This window comes from Silene latifolia, chromosome 2 (genome assembly GCF_048544455.1).
Source record: "Silene latifolia isolate original U9 population chromosome 2, ASM4854445v1, whole genome shotgun sequence".
Lineage (NCBI taxonomy): Eukaryota > Viridiplantae > Streptophyta > Magnoliopsida > Caryophyllales > Caryophyllaceae > Silene > Silene latifolia.
Genome location: NC_133527.1, coordinates 184,751,254 through 184,763,438, shown reverse-complemented (window position 1 = coordinate 184,763,438; position 12,185 = coordinate 184,751,254). Strand labels below are relative to the sequence as shown.

General features: G+C 37.8%; 3 protein-coding genes across 4 annotated transcripts; 2 read left to right on the top strand and 1 right to left on the bottom strand.

The window, feature by feature from the left end:
• Positions 1–445: 445 nt before the first annotated feature.
• On the top strand, positions 446–2,491 carry LOC141643700 (cytochrome P450 89A2-like). The gene has a single exon (XM_074452971.1). The coding sequence runs from the start codon at positions 759–761 to the stop codon at positions 2,292–2,294; it is 1,536 nt and encodes a 511-aa protein (XP_074309072.1). The 5' UTR covers positions 446–758; the 3' UTR covers positions 2,295–2,491.
• Positions 2,492–2,762: 271 nt separating this feature from the next.
• On the top strand, positions 2,763–4,915 carry LOC141643698 (cytochrome P450 89A2-like). Its single transcript, XM_074452967.1, has one exon. The coding sequence runs from the start codon at positions 3,246–3,248 to the stop codon at positions 4,746–4,748; it is 1,503 nt and encodes a 500-aa protein (XP_074309068.1). The 5' UTR covers positions 2,763–3,245; the 3' UTR covers positions 4,749–4,915.
• Positions 4,916–5,000: 85 nt separating this feature from the next.
• On the bottom strand, positions 5,001–11,530 carry LOC141643699 (uncharacterized). Of its 2 annotated transcripts, XM_074452969.1 has the most exons (8): positions 11,310–11,510; positions 10,047–10,139; positions 9,782–9,858; positions 7,040–7,158; positions 6,806–6,942; positions 5,970–6,117; positions 5,703–5,862; positions 5,001–5,418 (listed from the first exon to the last, which is right to left on the bottom strand). In XM_074452969.1, exons 3-8 carry the CDS (start codon positions 9,792–9,794, stop codon positions 5,327–5,329), a joined length of 669 nt encoding a protein of 222 aa, XP_074309070.1. In that variant the 5' UTR covers positions 9,795–9,858; positions 10,047–10,139; positions 11,310–11,510; the 3' UTR covers positions 5,001–5,326. The 2 variants fall into 2 exon arrangements, with proteins under 2 accessions (XP_074309070.1, XP_074309069.1); XM_074452968.1 differs by lacking the exon at positions 10,047–10,139 and having other exon boundaries at positions 11,310–11,530.
• Positions 11,531–12,185: the final 655 nt, after the last annotated feature.

Genomic DNA, 12,185 nt, shown 5'->3' with positions numbered 1-12,185 from the left:
GTATTTAACTTAATAATTTTGATTTAATTTCAAAACAAATGAACCTTGTAACAGCCTAAACATGAAAATTATCATTCCGAATTTAAACACACAAGAGGGCATAAGACACCCGACTAAACCTTGTGAGTTGTGTCACAGTACTTGTGCGCTTGCGCTATCGGGTCATTGAGGTGAAAATGTTGTTGCTACCTGACTTGATAATAACTCTAACCAAACCCTACTCAATCTGCTGCTCAATGATACCCCAAATTGAATTCGACTCACCCAGTGATAACATCTAAAAACCACGAATCTGATAAGGCTAGATGAAACCAACCCCTAATTTCCCGATTACCACCTTTAACTGTGAACCGCCATCCTCGCATGAGTCGCATCGCATGGGACATTGCAACTTGCCAGATTAGAGTCAAACCAACTAGTCAACACACAGATTTGAACGGTAGCTAAGTCACACTTATTTAGTTGTTCTGCCTACTAACTTTCTTTCTGTAAACAGGAAAAGGATGAAAAAATTGCAGATGAATCAAGAGCGACCACAGCCCAACCCGTTTGACAAGTCTACTATTCGAGCTAAATATCTACTAACGGGCCCCAGTACCAGTAAGTGGTGGAAAACCAGACGACATGCTTACTTTTCAGCATTCACAAATTCATCCCCACAAATTCGTCCAAGTATTTCCTGCATACTCTTACAGTCTTAATAACTCGAAAAAATCGTAAAACATTAAACACTCAGATAACCACGCAATAAATAAACCATGGAGCTATGGCTACTGATCACAGTTACAGCATTCATAGCCGTCTTAATCACTGCTTACTCATCAACCTCAAACTCGAAACCTAAATCCAAATGGCCTCCAGGACCCACGTACCTTCCGATAATCACTCAAATATCATGGCTTCGAAAAACATCTTTACAAGCAGAGTCGACCCTCCGTTCACTACGCGACAAGTTTGGCCCGATTGTCACCATATCAAGTAACCCGGCTCGCCCGGTTATCTATATTTTCAACCATGAGTTAGCCCACCAAGCCCTGGTTCAAAACGGGGCTGTTTTCGCTGACCGGCCTAAACCGCTCCCTATAGTTAAAATCGTTAGTAGTAACCAACATAACATAACTTTTTCGAGTTATGGTCCGTTTTGGCGCCTTCTTCGGCGTAATTTGACCTCTATGATGCTTCATTCTTCTAGAATTAAGGATTTCTCTTTCGCTCGAAAATGGGTTTTGGAAGATATTCTTGTTAGTGGACTTAAGGGTACCTCAGAGTCCGGAAATGGTGTTGTGCAGGTGATTGATCATTTTCGGTTTGCCATGTTTGGTTTGCTTGTGGTTATGTGTTTTGGGGATAAATTGGATGAATCTCAAATTAAGGAGATTGAGAGGGTTCAACAAGGGTTGTTGATATCCTTGTTGACTCGATTTCGGATTCTTAATTTAAAGCCTTGGTTAACTAGGGTTTTGCTTAAGGGACGTTGGGATGAGTTTTTCGAGTTGAAGAAGGAACAGGCAGATGTGTTGCTTACTCACATTGCAGCGCGGAAAAAGTTGCAGAATGAAATTGAGAAGTCGGGTTTGAGTTTGGTTACTTGTTATGTGGATAGTTTGTTGAAGTTGGAAATCCCGGAAGAAGGGAATAGGAAATTGAGTGAAGACGAATTGGTGGCGGCTTGTTCCGAGTTCCTGAATGCAGGAACTGATACTACTGCAACAACACTGCAATGGATTATGGCGAACATGGTTAAGAACCCGGAAATTCAAACCAGGGTTTTCGAAGAAATTAAAGCTGTTATAGGGAACCAAGCTGAGGAAGTCAAAGAGGATGATTTGTCAGACATGAGTTATCTTAAGGCGGTGGTGTTGGAGGGGCTAAGACGACACCCACCCGGTCACTCTCTATTGCCACACGCCGTGACCAAAGAGGTGGAGTTGGGTGGGTACATTGTGCCTAAAAATGCTGTTGTTAATTTTGCAGTGGCTGAGATGGGTTGGGACCCGGTTCTGTGGGAGGATCCGATGGAGTTTAATCCTGAGAGGTTCATGTCGGGTCAGGACGAGTTTGATATAACAGGAAGTCGGGAAATAAAGATGATGCCTTTTGGTGTCGGAAGAAGAATATGTCCTGGATTAGGTTTAGCATTGCTTCATTTGGAGTATTTTGTTGCTAATTTGGTTTGGAAATTTGAATGGATGGGTGTTGAAGGACATGAAGTGGATTTATCTGAGAAGCAAGAGTTTACGATTGTTATGAAGAATCCGCTTCATGCCCGCATTTCTCCGAGATTTACTAGATAGTCATTTCAAGCTGTATTTAATTTCCATGTTTTAAACATATGAATAAGGTTGTGTACATCAGACCCCTTACGTGACGTGGCTTATAGCTACAAGTCTTTGGAAAGTTGCAATGTTATTCATTGTATTAATTGTATTAAGTAAAGTGTTTAATATACTCCGTATTAGTTTAATTAAGACGATTAGTATTCATTGCACTATGACGTAATTGTATGTATATAAACGCTATGATTGTAAATAGGAGATGAAGGAATTCCTGCACTTACAGAAACTATATCAATCATGTCGGTCGTGTGAGTTAATGAAAATCGATACAATATTGGCAAATCCTAAATTTCGGAGGAGTTGCAAACAAATTATCATGCATATTAAACCGGAGGTGATTGTAGTTAAACATTCAGTCACGGAATGTCTAGCCTAGTCTTCGAAAATCAATTACTCTCTCTATCTCAATCATTTGTTTACATGTTATATTATTTTTTAAGAGTATTTAAGCAAATGATCGGATAAATGGTAATCAGCTTAGTATATTTCAAGTTTTCAACTACTTTTTTTTTTAACAGTTGGAAAAATAAGATAACCGTATTTAAGTTTTCAACTACTAATGAGCCACACACTCACGCTTTCAACCTCGTCTCAGAATACATCGTGATAAGATCGCATTGAGGTAATGTTATTGTCACGACACGACTTCTTCAAAAAAAGATGTCATTGTTATGATGGAGCATGGTGGAGGTAGCCTCAAAAGAAAAGAAACCTTTAAACTATTTATTTTTATCCACACATCAGCAATGATGAATGTTTTATGAATTACTTGTATTAATACAACCAAATTATGTTGTTTTTTTATTGGTTAGTTGGGTGGGACCTTAAGTAATGGGCATGGCTGCTTAAAAAGGATAGATACTGAAAGAGTACACAACACCATTAACACAAGTTCTCAAGGTGTTAACCATGAATCTGTGGCTTCTGATCATTTTGACAGCATTCATAGCAATTTTACTCAAAGCTCTACTTTTTTCGAAACCCAAATCAAATCAAAACTCGAAATTACCTCCGGGGCCTCGAACTGTGCCTATAATCAGCACCATCCTATGGCTCCGAAAGTCTACCATAGAACTTGAGTCATCTCTAAGAAAGATTCGGTCCAAATTCGGCCCAATTGTTACCATAAGAATGGCATCTCGGCCGTTCATCTTCGTCTGTAGTCAGGAATTAGCCCATGAAGCTCTGGTTCAGAATGGTGCTATTTTCGCAGACCGGCCCAATGCTCTTCCTACAACCAAAATCCTCACCAGCAACCAGCATAACATTACTTCAGGTGGGTATGGGCCCACGTGGCGCATCCTGCGCAGGAACCTCACCTCTCAGATCCTTCACCCTGCCCGAGCCAAGGACTTCTCTCATGGCCGCAGGTGGGTCCTACATACCCTCCTTAGGAACCTCAGTGCTGACTCGGCCTGTGATGGTGCCACTGTCAAAGTGGCGAATCACTTTCATCATGCTATGTTTTGCTTGCTTGTTTACATGTGTTTCGGTCAGAAACTCGAGGAATCTGAGATCTCAGACATTGAGGCCTTACAACATCGTTACTTAACGTCACTTAGTCGCTTCCAAATACTCAATGTATGGCCTTTCGCGACTAAGATTTTGCTACGCTCTCGTTGGAATGAGCTCTTTGACCTAAGAAGAAGGCAAGAACAAGTTCTAATTCCTCATATCAGAGCTCGAAAACACCAAGCTACTGAGGATGTATCGTCTTATGTCGATTCTTTAATGACATTAGAGCTCTCAGAGAATGATAACACAAAAAGAAAGCTTACTGAACAGGAAATGGTGACAGCTTGTTCAGAATTCTTCAATGCCGGAACTGATACTACCGCCACATCCTTGCAGTGGATTATGGCGAACATAGTCAAGTACCCAAATATCCAAACCGCCATTTTTGAAGAAATCAAAGTATTGATAGAAGAAAAAGCAGAAGTTGAAGAGGATGATTTACCAAAGTTGCCGTATCTTAAGGCTGTTGTTTTAGAGGGTTTAAGACGACACCCTCCTGCTCATTTTCTTCTACCTCATGCGGTTACCCAAGAGACCGAGTTGGGAGGGTACACAGTGCCTAGAAATGCAATAGTAAATTTCACAGTTGCGGAGATGGGTCGGGATCCAGATGTGTGGGAGGATCCGATGGAGTTTAGACCCGAGAGATTCCTAATGGGTCAAGAAGAATTGGATGTCACAGGAAATCGTGAAATAAAGATGATGCCTTTTGGGGCGGGTAGACGGATATGTCCGGGAATTTATTTGGCAATGCTTCATCTGGAATATTATGTGGCTAATTTGGTGTGGAAATTTGAATGGAAGGTTGGAGATGGGTATGATGTAGATTTAGCTGAGAAGGAAGAGTTCACTACTGTTATGAAGCATCCTCTCCAAGTTTGTATTACTCCTCGGTAGCGGGATTAAACTGTCAGTTCCTTGTTAATCAGTCTAGTTTTTTCACACAACTGTCCAAATTGAGATGTAATTCTAAATCTAGAGAATCCGCCACCTTAATACTTTCACATGTACCTTACTAAGAGCAATTTGCAAGTTCTGACCAAATAATTACGAATATATATACCAGATAGCATCGATCTAACAAGAATGTGCCAATGTGGAAATCACTATCCGCGAACAAACTTAACAATGATTTCCAAGTCAATCACCTTCAAAACAACATTGGTCTTTTGTGGATTAAAAATCAATTGTGTAGACCTCGAAAGCAAAGTCTCTCAGATCCAATAATCTGATCAAAAACTAACTACAGTGATCATATTGATCTCAAAAGTCAAAACCCAGTACTCTGCAGGGATTAACAAAGTATACAGAAATATATTTCCGACAACATGATGGTATAATAGACGATGTTCCACCGTCTATAACCCAACTATAATGTGGTAATTGTGGTTATATCCTCAAGGATGTCAGTACAGAGGAAAGCCTCATCAGAGCATTCTCGACAGATGCCAAAAGACGTACATTCATTGATGTGCTCACATAAATTCAAACTCATCTGCATCATCATAGGCAGCAATCACCACGTCATCGTCAGGCTTATCGATGTGAAGCTGTTTCTTTTTTGCACCTGCAAGGAACAAACAAAATTTTGCAACAACTCACCATGAGAATATCATGAAAGAAGAGCAAACAAGCTCGGTCATTTGATAGCTTCAAAGCAAATTCCACAGGTTTGGAGCAATGTGAAGGTAATTTGATGCAAAATCGGATATGTAAAAGTTTCACCACCAAACTTTCACAACACAATCATTATAGTCATTTTTAGACCAAAAGGTATTGGCAAGAGATCTCGTTCTGAGATTCCCTTAATCGATCATAGATGTAAATAATCAGACAATACATCAGATTTACCTGCTTTCTTTTTACCCGCATTAGCCTCCTTCTCAGCCTTCAGCTTTTCATTAGCAATAGCCGTAACCGAGGAGGCAACGTCTTTAGCATCTGCAGCTTTTAAAGAAGACATTGACAGCCTCATCACAGCCTTCAGCAACCCGAGGTAATGAAAACTTTTCTGCATCGAATAAAACATTGATGCTGACTAGAAAAATTGGAGTGCAAATCAACATAAAGGAAGAATATGAATAACCGAATGAAAAAAGCAGCCCAATATCAACGGACCTCATATGGACGAAGCTTATGAGAAACCATTTCAGCATATTCTACAAAATCACTTTCAGACTTGGGTATGAAATTATCAAGTGTCTTATCATCCCCTTTCTTAGCAAACAGCTCGGTTGTGGCCTTATAGTCCGCTTCTTCAACTAGCCTGCATGACCTTGAGTTATCAGAAGCTGACACCAATAACCACGAGAAGAAATCTCATTATATAACACTCAGCCGCTCAGAGAGTAGATGAACTTGGCGATCTTAAAACAAAAATTATAATGACACGGGAAATTTCCTAAAAATAACAGGAATATAATGTCTCAACTATATGTGTAGTACAAATGTATACTGAACTTATTGATAGGTCACTTCTGGCCCTCTTCCTCTCAAGAGGAGCAAAGGTATTATTCTCTAGAACCTAGAAATAAAAACAAAAGAGCAAATAATCATATGCCAGTAGCCCAGTACCATGCCATCAATTGCCATTTTGTTTGGCCAGTTAACATAAAAGTGTATCTAAACTCAAAGGTGAAATCAAGGTTTGGTGCAGAATGAATACCCTATAGAGCAAACCAACATTGGAGCTCTTTTTCATGGATCACCTATTTCATAAGATTTACAGCATTTTTTATATGGACTATCATCTGTGGATGCTAATATACATCAAAGCTGAGGATATAGAAAGAGCCAAATCTTAACTCAAAGGTGAAGTCAAGGTGTTCCTCCCCATAATATACATAAAAGAAACTATATAGCACCTCCCTGTTCTCAGAAAAGTCGCCTCACATTGATACATTTCTTTTCTACACTTCTTGGTACACTGTGATTGCATCAACACTAAAACTAACCTTTGCTGACGCAGTTTCTCTGCTATAGGATCCAATGGTGCTTCTGTTTCTACTGCCACTTCTATTCCTTTTTTAGCATCGTCTTTATTTCCAGCCTTTTTGGCAGGCTTCTCAGGAACTTTTACAGGTGCAGGTGCCTGGAAAGCATTATAAGAAATAACAAGAAATCATAATATGGAATCCCAATAATCCTAATTCATAAATTATTGGCATAGATAGACATTATAAACATACTGGTTCAGGTTCCTCTTCATCTTCCCACGATTCCTTCACATCATTGTCATCAAGATCTTCATCATCCCAACTACTTCTAGGTTCTGCCTTTTTGAGAAGCTGTGCCACCGGCTCATCCTCTTAACCAACAGCAAATAATCATCTTTAGTTAGCCATAGCACAACTGAACATACCCCAAAAGACTGTATATATTTTGAATTATTATCCAATATTTAGTTTCCAATGCATCCAAAGACTCATTTTTCATAAGCTCAGAATTATGGAGTGAATCAAAAAAACGCACTAAACAGGATACACTTCTTTTTAATTTATTATCCAATATTTCTGTTTCAAGTGGATTCAAAGACTCATTGTTCAATGATTTTGTGTTGCAAACCAAAACAAAATGGCGCAGTAAACCAGGCATTCTTCTTTTTTTATTGTGACATACACATCATTCGATGCAATTCTAGATACAATTTTCATTTTGGGTTATCTGGAGGAATGGAGTCTGGAGACAGCCTCTCAATGATGGGGAGTAAGAATTCTTGAGTGAAATTATCAACACGGAAAAGTTATAGTTTTAAGGGTTTTTCTATATAGTACCCTCGTATTATCCGAAATTCTACGTGGTGCCCCTGCATTTTTAAAATCATCAATGGTACCCCTAAGTTTTATTAGTAATTCTCAGCCGTGACCCTTTTAAATTTTTCTGTCACCTTGCTCCGTTAACTGGGTATGTGGCATGCTAAGTGTTGATGTGGCTTCATTTTCTTCTTGACATGGCACTAAACACACAGTAATATGGATCCATAAAAATCTCCACTTCAATCAACCTACCATCAAAAATACCCACCAAATCAAACTATGGCTCCTTCCTATAATGTCACCACCATCACCTTAAATCATGACTTTCTCCGCGACATGCAAGATTGCTTATTCAACTCAACCCCTGCTACGGACATGCCCAATATCAAAACCAATAGATCTAATTGAATATGTAAGCTTTACGGGTCGTCGATACTAGATGAATTGATGTCAGGACGGTGGCCGTGAGTTGAAAAAAGGCAGAAGAACTACTACAATGGTGGTTAGGGGCTTAGCGGAATATGAGGTGTGATTGTGCGCTTTTACGATGGAGAGGGGATTCGGGGATGAATTGGAGCTTGTGTGATGCTGAATTTGTAGATATTTGGTGGTTGTGGCAAATGTATATCATAATTTATTGAGAAAACAAAAGTTCAATTAAGAAATTGAAGGAAGCAATGGCAATGGCGACAATGAGGGTGAAATTAGTTTGTGAAAAAGAATGATGATGGTGAATGTGAAAATGAATTTGGGTTTTGCTCAGGTAGGAGTGATGTTCATATCTAATTTAATGGTGATTAAGGGAGGTTGGGGATGATAAGAAGAATAACAATGCATAATGCAAATTTGTGTTAATAAAAAGCCACATCAGCATGCCACATACCCACTTAACGGAGCCAAGGTGACGGAAAAATTTAAAAGGGTCACGGCTGAGAATTACTCCTACTAATAAAACTTAGGGGTACCATTGATGATTTTTAAAATGTAGGGGTACCATGTAGAATTTCTGATAATACGAGGGTACTATATAGAAAAACCCTAGTTTTAATTTCAACCAATTGTTATTGCCTTGTAAGTTGTGTCAAAAGATCATCATCCAACACAAACCTCTCCAATTCTCAAACTGATTCTTGTGGCATTACAGATCCTGAATAAAACTCCAAATGAGGCATCTTTGATATTGCATTTCGGCTTATACTCAACTTTTCCTTTTTGTCGCAAAATACACAGATACTCCCTCCGTCCCAATCTTTTGTTAACGTTTTTTATTCTTTGTGAGGAATAATTTAATCAAAGGTAAACAAAAAATGGAACGGAGGGAGTTCATCATATATCTATTGGTTGATAACACACATTTCCTTCTAAACTTGTACACATATTATGGCTTCTCAATATACCTATTTATATTCCGGACACAAAAATGACTGGACATAAAGCTATAAAAGAACGAAAGTTGCTCATGTATTAACTATTTAATATTATTATACTCATCATAACTTATTTTCGAACAAAATCATGTATTTAATTTCTTTGCGAGATGCCTTTTAGAGATTGTTAAAGGTAGGATCGCACTGGCTACTACTTCTATATATTGCTATCACATATAAAGATTATCACATTGTACCTAATTACATCACAAGTGCAAAAATCAGACACAACATCATGGAGAAATATTATTTTAAACAACAGAAGCCAGCCCAGCTTACGTAAAATCCTAATTGAATTGTTACATAACGATTGCAGAGATCATTCTCGTGAAAGTTAAGTTTGTAAAACAAAATCCAGTATAATCACCTAAAAGACTTGTAAGTGCTCAAAGCAATTTATGCTTTTTTCCTACCAAATTGGCATGAGAATTATATTCAAAATAGAGAGTGAATGCATAACTGATTAACGGAAGTAAGCAGCCTGAAGGCTTTGTAAACAAATAATTTATAGCTGACCAAATACGGAAGCAAAGGGGAGAGAAATAGCTCGAGAAAACAGAGAAGATAAGATCACATAACTGACTGCAACAAATAAAAACAGTCCCCTAAACTGGAAAAAAAAAATCTATAATTCCTCCAAAGAATGCAAAAACGACTGCTGATATACAGAGGTTTAGATAATTTGGAGTAAAAGCTCCATGCACTTGAAGAAGAATAAAAAAAGGACATTTAACACTTGAAATCTTACCCCAGTCTTCCATTTTTATGCTCTCTTTCCGAAGATGAGTATTCAAAGATCTGGGTTGCAGCTAATGAGGACACGGCCTGCACAGAAAGCACAAACTCCTCAAATCCACAACAAGCTAAACGCAAAAAGTTGGGGTTATTCAATAGGCAATCAGGTAATTTAATACTCATAGCTAGCTACACTGTTTAGGGTCACAAGGTCTTGTGAATGATAAAAATGGTGATTGATATGTCTTAAAACTAATTTTCGCTAAGCTATTAACCACCTTGTTTCCTTCCTTTTTGAAGTTGACACTGAAGGGAAGCACTATCAGCAATAATATATCTAGCCCAGCTTATTAAAGCTACTGCTATATTCTCTGCTCGAAGAGAAAAATAAGAAATTAGGAATATTCATACGACTAATCCAGATTCTGAAAGCGTCAAAAAGGGAAAAGCATAAACCAAGATCTAAAGCCTCCTACATGAAGGGGAAAAAAAAGGTACTCGTATTTTTGAAGCAGAATTAGCACTTGAAGAGCTTTCTGAAGGCAAGTTTGGAAAGTTAGTAAATCGATATGCCTCAACGAAACTCTTATGCAAAACAGTAGTTATACGCTTATACGCAGATAAAACATACTTTCCAATTATCTGACAACAAAATCTTATTTACTTCATAACGGCCTCAATTCTTATTTTGTCGTACGGTTCTCAGAAATTAGGAGACGCCAGTGTGCCCCCATCAATGCTTATACTTACTCTACTACTCCTAAACCCCCTCATTGGACCCCCTGTGTCAATGCGACAACATTGTCGACCAGAAAAGAATCAATTAGGAAAAGGAGAATTGGATTTAATCTAAAAAAATTCTTTCTTTTCCCCTTTTTTTTAATTGTAGTCAAAGATGTTTTCTTGCCATTTGTTTCCTATTTAACACATTACAAAACCTAATGGATCGATTGGAATGGTACCAGACTCATGGTTTCAAAGAATCTTACAGTACTATTCTCCCCAATTTGATGATAGAATACACCTCCAACGAATATAAACGAACAAATTAAATACGAAGTTGCAATCTTTATTCCTTCTTCGTTTTAATTACATATAATCGCAGTAATTACACTCATAAAGCAATAAAACAAATAAATTTAAACATTAAACGTATTCATTCTCAATTTTACTACGACAAAGCCTAAATCCAAAAATGATTTGTTCTCAATTTCAACGGGCAAAAATCAGTCTGTTTTGCAACGAACATAATCGGCGAAAAACTGCGCAGCAACACAAGAACACTAAAAACACAAAAACCCTAATCACTCATCAATGAATTAATTAGCTGAATTAATCACAGTTATTACACTCAAAGCAACTCAATTTTAACTAAGCAGCAACATAAGAACCCTAAAAATACAATTCAATTGAAATTATTGCATGTACACAATGTGAAAGAAATGTAGAAGTAATAGCACAAAATCAAAATCACAAAAACCCTAATAACTCATCAATTAATCGATTAATTGAACTGATTAATCAAGAAAGAAAGGAGGGACCTGCAAAGCGGAGAGATGAAAAATTTCAATTGGAATTGAAGTTAGTAGAATGAATTGGGGAAAAATTGGGGAGTTACTGTACTCCGTATAAATAACAACGCTGGAATGTGGAGTTGGAGGATGAGCTGCGCTTCAAAGTGCTTTCCCCAATTTCTATCGATTTGGTATCCAACTTCCCCAATTTCTATCGATTTGATATCCAACTAGTTTAGATCCCGCGTAATGAATGCGCGGTATTTATAGAGTTATTAATATAGATTATAGACCACGTGCAATATATGCAGTATTTATAGAGTTTTACTTTTTAGGGTATTATTTATAGAATTTAAATAGCACTTATTTTTCATATTTCTCCTTAATTTATTTTGATTAGATAAATAAATAACAATTTAAATTGTAAGAGTAATAAAATGAGTATTTTTTTTTTGAATTTTTTTTTATTTTTTTAGTGAGAAATTAATGATGTTAATTTACAAATATCGGTTTTTTTCCATGGTACCCTCGAATTTTGGCAGATTACACATGGTACCCCTCATTTTAAGTTTCTACATATGGTGCCCCTGTGTTTACCTTTTTCCTTCCCATAATACCCTTTGTCAAACTTCCGTCATCACTCCGTTACTTATCTCACTAATAACCCTTTTTATTTTATTTAATACACTAATTACTCATATTATATATACACTAAACTAACTTTAATATCTAAATCCCCAACAACCCATTATCATCATCTTCTTCTTAAGTGTTGCGACCTGCTCCCGCTCTCATTGACCACCGCGCCGCCAATATACCAGTCCCACCATGGCCGCCTCTCTCCTATTTCCCTCCCACCAATCCGTACTCGATCCCCACGTCCATCCTCCCTCTGTGCCGCCC